At 24.4% G+C, this 18,910-nt stretch overlaps 3 protein-coding genes across 5 annotated transcripts in view; 1 reads left to right on the top strand and 2 right to left on the bottom strand.

Annotated features, from left to right (window-relative positions):
* Nucleotides 1-18,910, top strand: part of LOC127287796 (zinc finger CCHC domain-containing protein 10-like) — a 158,190-nt gene that overhangs the window by 57,493 nt on the left and 81,787 nt on the right. The window lies entirely within an intron of this gene.
* LOC127287794 (COMM domain-containing protein 8-like) lies at nucleotides 202-1,403 on the bottom strand. The gene is made up of 4 exons (XM_051314921.1): nucleotides 1,057-1,403; nucleotides 815-976; nucleotides 567-719; nucleotides 202-496 (listed from the first exon to the last, which is right to left on the bottom strand). The coding sequence occupies exons 1-4, from the start codon at nucleotides 1,120-1,122 to the stop codon at nucleotides 332-334; spliced, it is 546 nt and encodes a 181-aa protein (XP_051170878.1). The 5' UTR covers nucleotides 1,123-1,403; the 3' UTR covers nucleotides 202-331.
* The window catches only part of LOC127287785 (protein PFC0760c-like), an 84,530-nt gene continuing 67,917 nt past the window's right edge, over nucleotides 2,298-18,910 (bottom strand). Inside the window, exons 4-6 of one of the 2 annotated variants that reach the window (XM_051314910.1) lie at nucleotides 4,148-4,329; nucleotides 3,902-4,033; nucleotides 2,298-3,502 (exon numbers count right to left, since the gene is read on the bottom strand). In XM_051314910.1, the coding sequence (XP_051170867.1) occupies nucleotides 3,358-3,502; nucleotides 3,902-4,033; nucleotides 4,148-4,329 (459 nt within the window). In that variant the 3' untranslated portion in view covers nucleotides 2,298-3,357. The remainder of the gene's footprint in view (nucleotides 3,503-3,901; nucleotides 4,034-4,147; nucleotides 4,330-18,910) is intronic. The other variant, XM_051314909.1, reaches the window with a different exon arrangement.

The raw sequence follows: 18,910 nt of genomic DNA on the forward strand, positions 1-18,910 counted from the left end.
TATTTTTAATTATAAACTGAATTAATTCTTTAAAACCTGACTTTTTGCATAATTATATTTATACGAATCGATTTTTTGTACTTTTGTACTCGTTTAACCTAAAAAATCTTGTTAGTGATATTTTTTTTCCTTTCATTATTATAATAGAAATATTTTTTTTTTATTATAAAAGCCAAGGTGATAGAAAAAATATTATACACATTATGTATTATACAAAAATTTCGTTTTTTTATTTATTCCAATATATTTAAATAGATAATTAAAATAAAATTTTATAATTATGAAATTAAGTATTATAAATTTTTGAAACATTTCAAATTTTTTGAAAATTTCATTGTTTTTTTACCGCAGATTCAAGAGCATTTATTACCATATTTAATTCGTCTTTATTTAATTCTATGCCCAATAGTCTATCCTTATCTTTTTCTTCAACAATTAAATCTAATTGTAAAAGAGGTTCACGAAGTGACGCCATTTTACTAGATCCCATAATTAACTGTAAATTTCAAAAATATTGAACATTTTTATGAAATAAAATAAGTTTATTTTCTTGTGAATATTTATACCTTTAATCGCCAATCAAAATCCCGAAATGTGGGTAAATTATTTTTTGAGACTTTTTTTAATAAAGCTTCAGTTAATTTTTCTCTACGAACTTTTAAACAATTGAGAATTCGTTGTTGTACTTGTTCAGGAAGCGCGTGATATTCTAATGGCATCTGAAATTTTTTTATTTTCAAATTTACGTAATTTAATTAAAATTAATTTTGTTTTTTTATTTAATTACATTTTTCAATAAATTCTTCTTCATTACCTTTTCTTCATCCAAATATAAACAAACAGGATTTTTTAAAAGCGATGAAATTAATTGATAAGCATTATTGTATTCTTCTTGACTCCATTCTATACTTTTGTTAAAATGTTGATAACTTGGTCCAGGATAACCACATATTTCATCAGCACATGCGTGTAATAGCTGAAAATTTGTTTATATTTACGAAAAAATAAATTAAATTCGATAATTTTTGTTGATTAATAAATTCAATGCATACAAACCTGATTTAAAATATTACATTTTGATTCATTAAAAATACTTGTGTCTAAATTATGCAATTTCTCCATTTTTCTAAAAATTTCTTTTTAACTGACGTAAATTTGCTAATTATTTTTTTTATTTTGTCAAAACTAAAGTAAACATAACCTTAAAACGTCAAAGTTTTTTTTACGTTTTGTTGTAAATTGTTTAAGTTGTATTTAAATAAATTATAATTTGCATTTATTAACGGAAATTAGGTTAAACATTCGATTTAAAACAATAATATAATAATAAAATAATTAAGTATTTAATAACAATAGATATTAAAATAACTTTTACTAATATTTACTTCTGCTGATATTATTTAGTTTCTAGTTTATCCGCATTTCGAAAAGTAGTCGCCACAAGTATTTGCGCATACTTCACAATTATTGTGTTCATTGGATATTTTTAAATTTGCCGCTGAAAAAATGACCAATGAGCGATCATTTTGAAAATTTGCATTAAAGTTTTGTCCGCGTAAATTTAAAAACTGACCAATCAGTGTAATCGGGAATCAAATTTGAAAAACTGGAAAATGAATAATAAATTAAGGTCTATTATTGTTATATTATTAATATAGTTAATATCAGTAATATTAATATAGTTAATATTATTAATATTATTATATTAATGTATAAAAATACGTCAACGTTATTTTTTTTTAATGAAAAACGGTACAAATTTTTAAATTTTCAGTTTCTTAGTATTCGTAGTATTTTTTTTGGGAAAAAACCGTGAAATTTGAAAAAAAATAAATATACAATTTCCAGGTAATAAATAAAATTCTATTTGTCCAAAACATCTTTATTTTGATCTTTGTTATACTATTTTTTTTGTAGTTTATACAAATCTCATACACATATATCTTATTTAAAAGTTATTTTTAAAAAAATCTATTAATACATAGACAATTTTGTCTTGAAATAATTCTTTCTTATTATTCTGCATAAAAAAAAATTCAAATTTACATGCAGAAACTATTTCTTTGTCAAGTAGTTTTTTTTTTAATATCTTCTCGATATTCAAACAACTTAAACGTTAAAAAAAGACAAAATGTCAAATAATTATATTAAAAAATATAATCAAAAATCTATATGCAAAAAGAATTTCTAAACACGATTTTTTCTTTTCACGAGAAAAAGAAAACGTGTTTTATTTTACATTAAAAAACATTTATAAATACATATATAATTATGAAAGTTTTATTTCAAGACAATTTTGTTATTATAAATATATATATATATATAGCTTATAGTTTCTTATTACTATACAAAAGATTTCTCTTCATTTTATATCTTAATCAAATAATACCATTAATAAAGGCAGTAAACTTTATTGTAATCGAATTCTCAAAAAAAATGATTATTTACTGCTTTATATTATTATTTTTTTATAATTTAATTTTTTTGTAATACAACAAGAAAGTACCATTGAAAATACCTTCGGGGGTTTTTTTTTCTTTTTTTACAAAAATGCCAACAGGTGTCTAAAAAAATTACAATAATTATATTATAGGATCTAGAAAAATTGGTCCAAATAGTGTGCGATCAATGAGATTGCTTTAATATTTTACGATAAAAATTAAAAACAAAAAATGTATTATATATACAATTTTCTATTATAAAATCGTGGAATTTAATTTAAAAATTTATTTATTATAATTAATGATGATAATATTATAAAAATAGCACCAAAGAAGAATATTTAAAAAGAAAAGAAATTCTTCAATAAAATAAATCAATAGGAAGAGTTTTTCTTATAATAAAACAAAAATACAAGCATCACTATATAAAATACGTGGACACAAATTTGATAAATTTTTTAGTTTGATTAAATAACAACATTTACATTGTGCATAAGAATTTTTTTTTCCAATTTAGATTCGTGTACATAATTTTATTTTTTTAAATTTCTTTTAACATTATTTAATAGATATTTATATATAATTGAATTTTTTTTCTTACAAAATGGCATCCAGGCCAATAATTGTATAAGATGGGGCGAATTAGAATAAAGTTTATTATTATAATTTTTTTTTTTTTTTTCACAAATAGTACAAAAATATCTCGTGAGTTTTCGATTATATTATGATTTAAATATACATTATATAATAAAAGTCTCTGGCGACAAAAAAAAGGCACATAGAAAAAAAAATGGCACCTTTTATACGCTATTACTTGGCACGTAGATCTGAACACTAATATTGTTTCCATATATTAATTTTTCCGATACATTATAATAAAGGAAACAATGCGTGTGTTTTATGATTTCTTTTTTTTCTAGCTTCTAAATCCATGATGTGTATTTGTTTGATATTTTGAATAGAAACTAAATTGTTCTTGTTTTCTTGGACATTTACCTTGACGACTCATATATTCTCCAAATTCACATATTGGCGGACTGCAATGTCCATTGTGAATGCATCTGAAAATTAATATTCACATTTTTATTATGATTCAAATTATTTTAATTAAAATTATTGTAATTTTTATTTTAATTTATTCTAATTAAAAGTATCTAGTAATTAAAATAATTTCAATTAAAATTATGATAATTAAAAGAATTTTAATTTAAAAACAGAAAAATAAAATAAATATTTATGTGTAAATTTTCATTTAATAAAAATAATTTCAATTATAATAATTTTAATTAAAATTATCCTAATTACTATAATTTTAATTAAAATTATTATAATTAAAATTATTTCGATTAAATTAAAATTTGCACATAAATATTTTTTTTTATTTTATTATTTTGTTTTTATTGATTTATTAATCAAATTTATATTACAATAAAAATTTTTTTTTAAAAACAACTACTTACAAACGATCTCTAATTGAGAAATAAACTTTGCCACGTTTTGTACGAATGCAATTTTGATCGCTGTCAGAGCATTTGCATTGACATTCGCCTTTGGAATTAATTTCCGATAAAAATTCCGAAGGACATTGACATCTGTAGTGAAAAAAAAAGAAATTGATAAATTAATTTTTTGCTCTCAATGGTAAATATATTCGGTTTTTTTTGGGGGGCAATTTTTTTTCGATAAAACAATAAACAAAAACTTACGGTTTTTTTGGAGGTGATTTACGAAGATTTTGCGGTGTTAATGGAGGATGATGTCTTGCAAATCTTGTTTCCGATGTTTTTTCACTTTTTCCACCCAATTCGGTTCTCTCTCGACATTCACATTCGGTGTGATTGTAAAATGTTAATTTTTCCACAACACTACTTCCCTCGATATTCGTTGTCTGAAACAAACAAAACAAACAAAATAAATAAATAAAATAAAAAATATTTTAAAAAATGAAAATATTTTTTCAAATTTTTTTTAAAAAATTCCATTTTATTATCGGGAAATATTAAGTAATTAAATAAAAAATAATTAATTTTATAATTAATTAATTTATTAATAAACAAATATTGAAATAAATTTTATTATTTTTTAAGAAAAAAAAAAAAAATAAAAATAGAAATAGTTGAATAAAGACAATAATAAAAACGTTTCTTTTTGATCTTTGAAATTATGGTAAAATTATTATTATTAAACACAAAAGGGTGTTATTTGGATGTTTTTCCTTTTGTTTTACAATGTAAATGTTACAGGAACGTTTTGCTTATTCAACGACTCGTCGGTTACGTTGTAATTTTAAAAACAGATTATTCGTTCCGGTCTTTGAACTTAGTGATAAACATGTACATGTCTCGATCGTGCCAATTGAGTTCTCAATATAACATTAGGAAATAATTACAATCACTAGCTTGCATTGTAGTCACTCAAAGTGTGACATCAACTTTCTATTTTGCAATTTTTTTTTTTTTTTTATCTCCCTCGTTTTTTATAAACATTTTTACACACGCATTTCGTATCAAATGAATTTATTTATTCAGTATATGGAAAATAATATTTAAAAATAAAATAACAATTAACTATTTTATTGGAAAAATTATATTTTTATTAATTAATTTTTTTTTCTCTTTTTGATTAGAAAAAATGATAAAAATTGTTAATTATATAATTTACATGGCGTGAAATGAAGAAATAATTATTTATAGAGATCTTACAATAATAAAAGCCCACAATATTCCAGATTACTTTAAAGAGAAATAATATTATTGTAGGTTGAATTAGAATTAAATTTTATTGTTGATACGAACAATGTTTCGTTCTTCGATTACAAAACCTGTTCATTTATCCTTAGACTATAACAGAAAAATTATGCCTCAGTGCAGCATTGATGGTATCTCCCACAATGAGTTAGCGGAACGAAATGTTGTTGAATTGTAATGTCAACATTTATTATTTTTTACACATATATATATATATATATGTATATATATATATATATATATATTTAGACATCGTTTTCGAATTTATGACTTCTTATGAATTAAAATAAAACGGTAGCATTTGCAATATATAATAAAAGAAGTGGGCGAAAAAAATTCAAATTAGCATCAATTTAATTTATTTCTATTGCGGAGTATTTGAAATTTTACAGTAAAAAAATAATACAGACATGCTGTTTAATTTTATTTAATTGTTTAAGGTATTTTTTCATTTTCCAGGAAAACATTCTATCAAAAAAAATCGAATAAAATTGATTTTTCTTATTTTATTGCAATTTAGGTTTAACTAGTAGGTTTTTTTGAAGGTAATAAGTGTTGTTTTACAGTAAAAAATAATACAGAGATGCTGTTTAATTTTATTTAATTGTTTAAGGTATTTTTTCTTGGAGTAAAAAAAAAAATTATGGAGCAAAAAAAATTATTTTGTACCATTCCAGAATTTAAGATATATTTTTTTAAAATGTTTCTCAATCAATAATTTTTAAATGAAAAAAAATTGTTTAAATGAATAATATTTTCTTTTTAGCGTTGATCCAATATAAATGTTTTTGAAGTTTACCGACGTTAATTCTCATGATCATTAAAATATAATTTTATTTTTCTCCCTAAAAATCATGCAATTTGGTCCTGATAGAAACATACTCTCGGTCTGTAAATTTAAATTATGACCTTATATATATATTTCTCATTTAAATTGGATCCACCTTTTATTTACCACACGCGTATTAATTGTGCCTTGAAGCACTGTATATATTTGAAAATTATTATTATTATTATTATTTAATATTTTTTATTATTATTATTACTATTATTATTTTTTTATTATCTTTATTATTTTTATTATTATTTTTTTATTATCCTTATTTTTATTATTATTATTATTATTATTATTATTATTATATACGATAATTACTAATCACGATTCGATTTCGAGTCTTAATTAAAAACAAAAAAAAAAAAGGAGCAAAACCTTTTCGTTTATTTTTTGTTAGGATTAAAAACGTGGAGCACTATCATCACTTCTATTTGTGCATTTTTATTTTTTTTTTTTTTTTGGCTCAAGAAACTAATATCAAACCGTGTAATATCTGTATTCTTAATGCAAAGAGGCCACCGTGTAAGTGTGAAAGAGTAGCGCGCGCGTCTTTAAGATTTATGGTCTGAAAGATATTTCAGAGAGCTATTCATTGAAAACGATCGCGAATCTCAATCTGAAGTTACAGGAGCCTCTCTTGAAAGCAAGAGAGAGAGAGAGAGAAAAAAAAATAGCGATACGTTGCTCTCTTGTGTTACAAAGAGAACGAAAGGATTTTAAACTTTATGCTTTGTCAGTAAAAGGGGACGAAAAATAAATATAGTAAGATAAAAAAAAAAATGAGAGAGAGAGAGAGAGAAAGGTGTTTCATGTTAGGTGTGATTTCAAACAGAGACAAAAAATATATATATGTCTTGTTATTTTGCATATGTACCAATATTTTTTTTTCTATTTTATATATGAATTGAAAAAAAGATTTATTTTGTACAAATAAATAATTATTTAATACAACTAAATAATTATTTGATACACTCTCTTAATTTGAATTAGTAAAAATGTTTTTTAATTTGAATTAGTGACTCACTTTTTGCTTCAAAATTAGTAAAATTTTACTAATTATTAGTAACTTTTAATAACAATTAATCAAATTTAACTAATTCTAAAGCAAAAATAAAGTCACTAATTTAAATTAGTAAACATTTTTAAATTCAGATTTAGAGAGCAAATAAATATTTATTTGATACAACTAAATAATTACTTGATACAAAAATAAATATTTATTTGTATCAATAAAACTATCTACTAAAAAAAAAAGGTCAAAAAATCAAATTCTAAGATAAAAAAAAATTCAAAATTCGGCAAAAAAATGAATATAAATTTTCGTATATACAGGATACTTGAGATCATGATATGTATATAATTGTGACTGCAGGAGGTCATACTTTCCGGTTTTTGAAAGGAGTAATAATACTGCCCGAGGAATTATTATTAAATTATACTTAAAAAAAATTTCGAAAAGCATGTCGAATTCAGGAATTTAATTTGGCGATTCATTTTTTTTTTCCGCGCCAGATTGTACACGCGCAGCTGATCATCATCAACAAGAGCGACAGACATCTTATTAGCATTCGCCTGTATATATATATATATATATATATATAAATTTTTGCCCTGAGGGTTTCCACTCGGAAATGAATATTGTATACACCCACACGCATGTATATAGTGTGCCGAAAAACTTATAATAGCGTACATCCGCTAATAAATTTTTTGCATTATCACTATAAATAATATATAATAATAATAATAATAATAATAATAATAATAATAAAAATAATAATAATAATAATAATAAAAATAATAATAAAAAAACATAAAAATAATAATAAAATAATAATTAATAACTCTTCAATATAATTATAATTTTTTTTAGTTTATTTAATTCAATTATTTGGTTTCAAAAATTATTTGGTTCGCAAGTAAATATTTATTTGATAATAGTGAAGTAATCGATTATTTGAATTAAATAAAAAAAAATTTTTTTTCCAGTTTAGTTTAAAATTGGGGCTAATTTAAAATAATCTGATTAAAATTAGTAAAAAAAGTTAATTACAAGAAAAAACTATTTGCGGGATAATTGAAACTTTATTTAGACTGAAAGCGAAAAATAATTGAATATAATTGAAGCATAGAATAGTGATGAAATATAAAATGTCTATATATTCTAGAGTCAGGATTGCAGTCTGTTTAGTCTGAATGTTCATATTTACGATAATAATAAAGATGGTCATTTTATATTGCATAGTTTGTGAAACTTGATAACAACACTCTACACTGTATCTATACTATTTGATCTCAAGTAACAGTATACAATTTATAAATTCTATATATATATATCCTAGCATGATAATTCGAAAATCCAAATTTTAATGACGCTGAAGTTACCAACGTTGATTCGACGAATCGACGAACGAATTTTTCGCTTTCAGATTAGTTTAAAGGCCAAGAACCAATTTTTTTAAATTGAAACTTCTTTATTTTGGTCCCGAATACATCTTTAAATACTAAAAATCCTCAATTAAGGCGGGGAAATATTCAATCTTAGGAAAAAAAAATTCTTTTCGTCGATTCAACGTTGGTAACTTCAGTGTCATAATTTTATGCTAAAAGTACTTTCGTTAGGATAATTTTTTTTTTTTCATCATTAAAATTCATTTTTTCGTGGAACAATATTGATTATAATAAAAAAAATTTATTTGATTCAAATAATCAGTTACTTGACTATTAGCAAATAAATAATTTACTTGGGAAACAAATAATTTTTGAAACCAAAATAATTGAATTAAATAAACTTTATATTTGAATCAATAATTTCTGTATTTAAAATAAATACCACCTAATTAACTCAAATAAATAATTATTTGATACAAATAAATATTTATTTGAATAAAACTTAAAAAAAAAAAAAATTAAAAAAATTATAAATATTCGAAATCAAATTATCAGATGAGTTCTGAATAGATAATTTATTTAATTCCTTGAACGCAATATTCTTTGGCAATGTACAACATTTAGTATCTGTAAATTTGCAGAAAGAATATTATATATATGGCGCCAGTAGATTTATAATTAGGTATGCTTTTGGCACGTTTAAAAAAAAATGACAAGAATACGAAATTTTAAAATTAAAACTTGTTCAAAACTAATCAGTAATTCTCATCTACACGTTCTTTAAATTTTTTTTTTAAATTTATCAATGTTCTTATAGTTGGCAAATACCTCGTGTTTTTTTTATAACTTAATTTTATTATCAGATAATAAAAAATAATAGAAATAATAATAATAATAATAATAATAATAATAATAATAATAAAAGAAAAAAAAAATAATAATAGTAATAAAATTTCTAAGATTATGCATACTTTTTAATAAATAAATCATCTCATAAATTAGAAAATGGAATACAAAATTTCTGAAAATATGCCAAAATATAAGAATTATTTATGCAATAGATTTGACAAAATGTTGCAATTTATATTAAATGTTAAATATTGTGAAAATAATGTCGTGATTTCACACATTAATCATCGTCAAATTATTATAATATTCTGCCAACGAATTTTATATAAATTTATGATAAAATTCTTCATACAGAAAATTAATTAATTACAGTATTTATGTTTGAAAATATTTACTTATTTTAATTATAGCAATTGAAATTAATTATGCAAATATTATTTTATAATTATTGTATACAAAACAAAAAAAAAATTCAATCTTGCCAGGTGCAACAAAATAGTTAAATAAGAGTAGAAATTTTTCGAATAATCTAAATGATAATCTAATTTAATAAAAAAAAAATAATTAAACTAAAAAAAAGGTGAAATTTTTTTTTTATTATATATATATTATTTTTTAAAAAGTGCACTTATTCATTAATAAATTGTGGAAAAATTTTAATCGCGAATCTCATAACATTGATTTAGTGGCACTAAATCAACTTTATGAGATTTTACACATTACTCGTCAGCTTTAACGATCAGTGAGAACCCTTTTTGGTTGGACTAATATTTTACACACAATTTATTTCCGTGTCTCTTTCTTTTTTTTTTCATTATAAACTCACATGTATAATATTACAAATTACTCAACGCTAGGCAATTAAATGTTTTTCTGTTAATTGCCAAGTTCATATAATATATATCAAGTTCAATGTAAACAAGACATCAACCGTAAATTGTTACAAATTATTATTGAAAATTGAATTTTTTTTTAAACCAATCATTTTTTTTGCATTAAAACAATTTTTGAATTATTTTAAAGAAAATTTGTTTCATTTAATCAAAAATTAGTTTGCTTTTAAAAAAAAAGGTTTGATTCAAATGAATATTAAATAATAACGTTTGATGTATTTTAAAATAAATTTTTTCAACGAAGAAAAAATTTTATTTCGAACCAAACGAACGTTTTGTTGATTTAATCAAAAGTTCGATTATAGCAATAGATCTATTTAGTTGATTCAATTTAAAATTTGTTTCAAATTTTTTTTTTTAGTGTTAAAATGTGGAATAATGAAAATTATGTTTATTTAATTTTTTTGAATATCATATAATTATTAAACTTTATGAAACGCGTTCTTTACTTTCGAATCTAGACCTTCGATTTTTCGATTTATATGTTAATGTTATAGTAGCTACTTCTTATTATATATAGTTATAAACATTTCACAAGAATGTAGTTTTCATCTTTCAGAATTTAATGCAAATTTTATACTCAGTACCATTTTTATGAAAATTCATTAAGAATCAATCTATTCATAGAATTTCGCGATATATTATTATTATTATTATTGACAAAGGAATGTATTTAAAAATACAAGAAAAAAATTGCTTATTGTCTCGATGCCACACTTATTTTTTTTAAATTTGGAAATGAAATTTTTTTATAGCTTTCTACATTACCGACCGGTTAAAGATTTAACTACATGTTAGTACAGCGCTGACAGTCTTTTACTTTTTTTTCAGATTCTAACCTCGATGGCTTGTGTTACTACAAAGATAAGGGCGAAAGAAAAAAAGGATACCTTGAAGGACACCGAATTCTTCATATTCAGACTTTTTAAAACTCGGTCTATTTTTACGGTTATTTTTCACATTTTCTAAATGGAAATTTAACTTGAAAGTAGGGATCTCCGAGGGCTATTTAGTTTTGAAAGAATCTTCTTGAAGTTGAAAATTCGTCATTAAGGTAAATAATTTAATTTATTGGAAAACATTTTTTAAAAAAATAATTTTAAATGTATTTTTTGACGTGACAACGTCTTACCTTAGGTTTTAATCTCGATGCCACGCTTATTTTTGTCAAATTTGGAAATGAAATTTTTTATAGATTTCTATATTACCGACCGCGGTTAAAGATTTAATATGTTAGTACAGCGCTGACTGCTGACAGTAATTTGTTTTCGTATCGTTATTCGAGGCAAAAAGATACAAAAAATTATTTAGTTAGATTTCTGTATTATCGATAGTTGTAGATTTTTTACTTATTATTAATCATTCCTATACGGAAAAAAAATGAATAGATATCATAACCATAAAAATATTGTTATTCATAATATTGTTGGGGTATCCATTCATATGGCTGGCGCAACTTCAAGTATGGATGAATTTACAAAAAAAAATGGTTGTGGGAACCATATAATATTTGTAAATTTGATATGGATGTACCAACCATATGTTTGGTTGTGTTTTCAATACCGCTATGGATTTTACTAGTTTGGATCTCCTATCCATTTTTAAATGGTTACGCTCGTTGATCTAAATAGATGTACGCGTTTGCGCGGTAATCAGACTCGGTCAGCTGGTCACATATTGCGTTATTCTATTTCGCGTCCTAAAAGCGTGTTTGAAAGAAAAAAAGCAATTTTGGCATAAATTAAATTATTTAAAATTGTCTCTAAGTGGTTCGGGTTAAATATAAACAACATGGAAGCTGAGTGCTTTCAATTTTTTAAAAAAGATGGATTCGAGGAATACATACCGCATTTTGAAGGTAAGCAATAATATCATTAATTATAGGTTAAAATTCCACGTGCTCAAATTTTTGTTGGATTTTTAATTGCTTTTTTTAAGTTAAATATAATAATGTTTTCACATGTTTTTCACATGATAATTTTACCTTTTTTTAATTTTCAAAAATAACGATTATTAGGTATGTATTAATTCCAATTTTTTTTCTACTTCTCTAGAAGAGCTTTTTTATGATGTGTGGCGAGTGTTCTAGAATTATGTCTACGATGTCTACGAAACTGCCGAATTTGATTGTGTTCTTGTAAATTATTTGCATTCTCCTTTCCCAGTCATAATTTGCAAATGGGGAAATGGTTTCATGTTTGCAACTTTACGCCATAAATTATAATTATAATATTATTAAAAGTATATCGCGATATTATTTTAAGTTGTTAATATATAATATTATATTTTATTGTAATAAACATTCCATTGAACAAATTATACTTATATATATTTATATATAATTAATAATTATATATAATATTATTTATATATAAATAATATTATAATATTATATTTCAATATATTATTTAATGGGTTTATCACAAATTAAACATTTACGTTTTATTGGAAAAAATAAATATGTTACTATGATACGCAATGTTTTAAATTAATTAAAAATAACTTTATTAATAATATAATTAAGAAAATAAAATAAATATTAAGTAAAACCATATAAAATAGATACGTTAACTATATCAATATAGTACACAGGTCAATGGTTGCAGCAACAATTAAAAATGGTTGTGACATCCATAGTGAGATTTGTGCTACTTCCATATTATATGGTTCACACAGCTATATACCTTTGTTATTGCATCAATTTACAGCTAACTATTTTATATGGATGTAGCATCCATAGATATGGATGGGACGTATTTTTCAATATAATATGGTTGGGGCAACCAGACGTATGGATGTGACATCCATTGCTTTTTTTCAGTGTACTTGTAGGAAAGTAGAACAAGTTTCAATTTTTTATATATTTTATATAAATAATTATAATGATTTAGATAATATTTTAATTTAGAAACAATTTATATATATTCAAAGAAATCTATATATAAAATATAAATAACAAGATTGTGGCAAAATAGTGCGCGGGAGCATTTATAAATGATTCGTCGAACTTACAGGAATTAATTTTATTCAAGCGTGACTCAATAGTGACCAATTGATTATCAATATATAATGTCGTGGTATAATGGATATAGATATAGAAAATCATATTCCTTCTTGTTTATAAAGAATATATATATCTGTTTCTTATCTCACGCACATTTTCTTTTAATGCACAATTTCATAGTGCATATATATATACTGCTTAGGGGCACAAAGAAAGCTAAAACGAAAATCAAAATTCTCCGCAGAGTGTTCTTTTCTACAAATAAGAGGGTGATTATTATTTATCGACTTCTTCATAACATAATTCAACGCGATAAGATGTAAATTTAATTATTTGTCGCTGATTATTCAATGAGACCAGTTCTCTATTTAATATATCCCACTGGACTGAAATTAATGTTTACTGGACTATTATGTAAATTTTATACATATTCAATAATTCTAGATAGCGAAAGTTTATTTGATTTACTAATCTCTGTAAATTAATAATATTCTCCCCAATATATATGATTCTTTTTATCCATTTTCAATTTTATTTAACAATTTTATTTTCAAATAAAAATATTTTATTATTTACTAAGATCTTGTTTTCATCATGTGGATAAATTTAATCTTCTGGAGGATTAAATTTATCCAAAACGGCATCTATAATTATTATTAGTTATTAAATTTATTTATTAATAATTCTTAATTATAAAAGCGTTGATTATTTTTTGAAGACGTTGTAAAAAAGAAAATTTCTTGCTAATTAAAGAAAAAAAAAGAATGCACTCAAGAAGTTTTCTTAAAAAGGACTTCCAGTCGAATTGTACAGATTAAATTTTTTTTCTCGGGTACTCGCAAAAAAAAAAACAACACATTTGACAATAATTCTGTCGACGCGTCCGTGGCATTCGATTGCACAATGACAATGTGGTAGTTTCATTCACAAAAGTACAAGAGCCGCAACTTGCTTTGGCTCCCCTTTTCTTATACTGACGCGCGAGAACTGGTTTCACCATATACCATTGGTAACCCCTCATCCATTGACTTTTAAATCGTGAACATATTTACTTTCAGTACTTTCAGTCAGTGTAGTCTCTCTCAAGCCAATGGATTACTCGAGTAAAACGATAAAAATCATAAGGATATAAGAGAGAAAGAGAGTTCGGCGACAGATTGCTAATTTTCCATCGCTTTTTCACTCACAGGACTAAAAAACAAAAATCGTACAAGCATTGCAAACATATTTTAAATAAAATCTCTATTTTTATCTTTTTTTATTAAAGAAAAATAAAAATATAAATTTTTATAAAAATATTTTATAAAATAATATTTCTGTCGGTAATACAGAAATCTAACTAAAAAAAAACAAAATTAAAAAAAAATAGTTGCGGCACTTAGCTTAAATGACAAATAAGTGAATGATGTAACCGAATTTTGAAAATAATACTTAATTTTCGAGAAAGAACAACAAAACTTTCCTTTTAGCCTTTTTTTGCTATCCAGCAAATATTTATTAGCATCTGTAATTCCTTTTTTTTAGTGCAGTTTTGAAAAATAATTTAATTATCCAAAAGATCGTTTATCGATTGCCGTCAATAGTTTGTCATTGATCACACAATGATTGATTGGAAATAATGTTAAAAGTTGTTCAGAATGTTCCATCTTTGGACACAGTTTGTATATATATACAAATTCAAATAATTGAAAGAGGAAGAGATGTCCGGACAGAGATAGATTGGATGAAATTGAGAAAAAGAAAATAAAATGTTTGAAAGTATCAGTATATGAAAACCAAATGCGCGTTTTATTCAGCTCGTGCGCGAGTATTATACTGAAAGAGCGTGCATATAATTCTTTGATGAAGTAGCGATCAGGGGCGTGTTTAAGGAAGCTGGTACATTCAATACTTTTTTTTTTGTATCGGTAATAAATATTCGTTAAAACTTACAGATTGGTACACACACAACTGTTGATTTTTACCTTTTCGTATTATTCATCATTTTGATATTAATTATCATAAAGTTATCGTCAAATTTCTTCATTATATATATGTCTTCATTTTAAATAATTACCGATTCGTGAATAATTATTCGCTTTATTCAATCAAAAGTCAGATTTGAATAATCAAAATTATTCTTCCTTTATTGATCACTATTGTGTGGATAAAATTATTTCTCTAAGTGTTTGTATCTGTTTGAAAAAAAAATGTTTTTTTTAAATGGAATAAAATTTTATTTGAATCAATTTCGAAAAAAAATTTGTTAAAATTTTCCTATTGATAAGAAATTAATCTTAATGATATTCCAAAAAAGTATAATTTTTATATAAATAAATTATATAGATATAATGAATATAGTATAATAATCTAATAAATATTAATTGGAAAATGTATTTTTTTGCATTGGTTTTAAATTGATTGGATAACGTGTGTAAAATTTTCAAATACAAATTCTATTAGAGATAATTCAGTTAATTACTGTAATTAACAATCGGGGTCTAATTACAGACTCTTCTCTATCAATCTATAATTGGTCAATTTTCACTTGGATTTATAACTTGCAATTTAAAATTTATTGATTTCTATGCTTTTTTTAAAAAAAATGGTTTTTGTAATTGAATACCTAATAATAACTAATTAATAATAAAAAGTAATATTTTTTTAAATAGTATATTATAATTATTAAATCATCAATAAATTTTTCATATAAGATTTTTATCATATAAACAGAAAATTTTTATAATAGAAAAAGTAGATAAAAAAATTGATACAACACTTTTTTTCATTCGCTTTAAATAAAAAAAAATATTTTTTACTCTTACTGCATTAAAAAGTATGTTAAATTCTTAATAGTAAAATACATTGACTAATTTAATTTTCTGATAAAATAACAGGTTTCGTTAAACTCTCTTAACTAAATAATATTTCTTTTGTTCTTTATAACAAAAGGCAATAAATCCATCAAAGGTCAACTAATTCTTCACAACACATATATTATAATAATCATTTTAAAATTAAATACACGTGAATATATATATATATAATAATTCAAATTTATAAACCATGAATAATAATAATTTAGTTGTATTTTGTGTACCAAATTGCATATTTGTTACTTTTAGTTATACTTTTTTGCCAAGTGTGCTAAATATTATTTACATTAAAAATATTTGTCTTATTTCTCTCTCTTTCTATTTTTTTTCATGTGCTATAACAAAAATTGCGCGATGAAAAGTTCAGGGTGCAATATCATGGTAATAAATCATCTTCTGCTGCGCGTGAGATTACTTACGCTAAATAAAATAGTAGCTATATAATATATTCCTGACAAGGTGTATATATAAAGTGTTAAAATATTGTAATGAAAGGAGAAATTACACAAAACAAAAGTTAGGTTTATTATATATATATATATATATATATATATATATATATATATATATATATATATAAATATCTATATATTATTCGAAAATTAAAAAAATCCCAAAATTTATTTTAACCTAGCTCAGCATCCGCTGGACCAATCTAAAAGTGCACCAAACATATTTTGTTCAGAACTTTTTGACCATTTTTTTGGCGGTATTCCCGAACGATTATCTGGAAAATTTAATTTTTCGAAAATTTTTCCAAACTTGTTATCTAGTGTAGCTCAGCATCCGCTGGACCAATCAAAAAGTGCGCCATACATTTATTGTTCGCTACTTTTTGCTAAAGACTTTGGCGGTAATCCCGAACGATTATCTCGAAAATTTAATTTTTCGAAAATTTTTCCAAAATGTTTTTTAGTGTAGCTCAGCATCCGCTGGACCAATCAAAAAGTGCGCCATACATTTTTTGTTCAGAACTTTCTTCTAATCACTATGGCGGTATTCCCGAACGATTATCTCGAAAATTTAATTTTTCAAAAATTTTTCCAAAATGTTTTTTAGTGTAGCTCAGCATCCGCTGGACCAATCTAAAAGTGCGCCATACATTTTTTGTTCAGAACTTTCTTCTAATCACTATGGCGGTATTTCCGAACGATTATCTCGAAAATTTAATTTTTCAAAAATTTTTCCAAACTTGTTATCTAGTGTAGCTCAGCATCCGCTGGACCAATCAAAAAGTGCGCCATACATTTATTGTTCGCTACTTTTTGCTAAAGACTTTGGCGGTAATCCCGAACGATTATCTCGAAAATTTAATTTTTCGAAAATTTTTCCAAAATGTTTTTTAGTGTAGCTCAGCATCCGCTGGACCAATCAAAAAGTGCGCCATACATTTTTTGTTCAGAACTTTCTTTTAATCACTATGGCGGTATTCCCGAACGATTATCTCGAAAATTTAATTTTTCAAAAATTTTTCCAAAATGTTTTTTAGTGTAGCTCAGCATCCGCTGGACCAATCTAAAAGTGCGCCATACATTTTTTGTTCAGAACTTTCTTCTAATCACTATGGCGGTATTCCCGAACGATTATCTCGAAAATTTAATTTTTCGAAAATTTTTCCAAACTTGTTATCTAGTGTAGCTCAGCATCCGCTGGACCAATCAAAAAGTGCGCTATACATTTATTGTTCGCTACTTTTTGCTAAAGACTTTGGCGGTATTCCCGAACGATTATCTCGAAAATTTAATTTTTCGAAAATTTTTCCAAAATGTTTTTTAGTGTAGCTCAGCATCCGCTGGACCAATCAAAAAGTGCGCCATACATTTTTTGTTCAGAACTTTCTTCTAATCACTATGGCGGTATTCCCGAACGATTATCTCGAAAATTTAATTTTTCAAAAATTTTTCCAAAATGTTTTTTAGTGTAGCTCAGCATCCGCTGGACCAATCTAAAAGTGAGCCATACATTTTTTGTTCAGAACTTTCTTCTAATCACTATGGCGGTATTCCCGAACAATTATCTCGAAAATTTAATTTTTCGAAAATTTTTCCAAACTTGTTATCTAGTGTAGCTCAGCATCCGCTGGACCAATCAAAAAGTGCGCCATACATTTATTGTTCGCTACTTTTTGCTAAAGACTTTGGCGGTATTCCCGAACGATTATCTCGAAAATTTAATTTTTCGAAAATTTTTCCAAAATGTTTTTTAGTGTAGCTCAGCATCCGCTGGACCAATCTAAAAGTGCGCCATACATTTTTTGTTCGGAACTTTTTGACTATTTTTTTGGCAGTATTCCAAAACAATTATCTCGAAAATTTAATTTTTTGAAAATTTTTCCAAAAAGTTTTTTAGTGTAGCTCAGCATCCGCTGGACCAATCTAAAAGTGCGCCATACATTTTTTGTTCAGAACTTTCTTCTAATCACTATGGCGGTATTCCCGAACGATTATCTCGAAAATTTAATTTTTCGAAAATTTTTCCAAAATGTTTTTTAGTGTAGCTCAGCATCCGCTGGACCAATCAAAAAGTGCGCCATACATTTTTTGTTCAGAACTTTCTTCTAATCACTATGTCGGTATTCCCGAACGATTATCCCGAAAATTTAATTTTTCGAAAATTTTTCCATAATGTTTTTTAGTGTAGCTCAGCATCCGCTGGACCAATCTAAAAGTGCGCCATACATTTTTTGTTCGGAACTTTTTGACTATTTTTTTGGCAGTATTCCAAAACAATTATCTCGAAAATTTAATTTTTTGAAAATTTTTCCAAAAAGTTTTTTAGTGTAGCTCAGCATCCGCTGGACCAATCTAAAAGTGCGCCATACATTTTTTGTTCAGAACTTTCTTCTAATCACTATGGCGGTATTCCCGAACGATTATCTCGCAAATTTAATTTTTC

Source organism: Leptopilina boulardi, unplaced genomic scaffold (genome assembly GCF_019393585.1).
Source record: "Leptopilina boulardi isolate dan_hultmark-lab unplaced genomic scaffold, ZJU_Lbou_2.1 LbouV2_372, whole genome shotgun sequence".
NCBI classification, from domain to species: Eukaryota; Metazoa; Arthropoda; class Insecta; order Hymenoptera; family Figitidae; genus Leptopilina; species Leptopilina boulardi.

What these genes read in the sequence shown, in the direction of transcription:
- LOC127287794 (XM_051314921.1), bottom strand. Translation starts at nt 1,122, where the DNA reads ATGGAGAAATTGCATAATTTAGACACAAGTATTTTTAATGAATCAAAA. An exon ending in AATGTAATATTTTAAATCAG is followed by an intron (nt 977 to 1,056) that starts GTTTGTATGCAT and finishes ACAAATTTTCAG; the next exon opens with CTATTACACGCATGTGCTGA. An exon ending in TATATTTGGATGAAGAAAAG is followed by an intron (nt 720 to 814) that starts GTAATGAAGAAG and finishes AAAAAATTTCAG; the next exon opens with ATGCCATTAGAATATCACGC.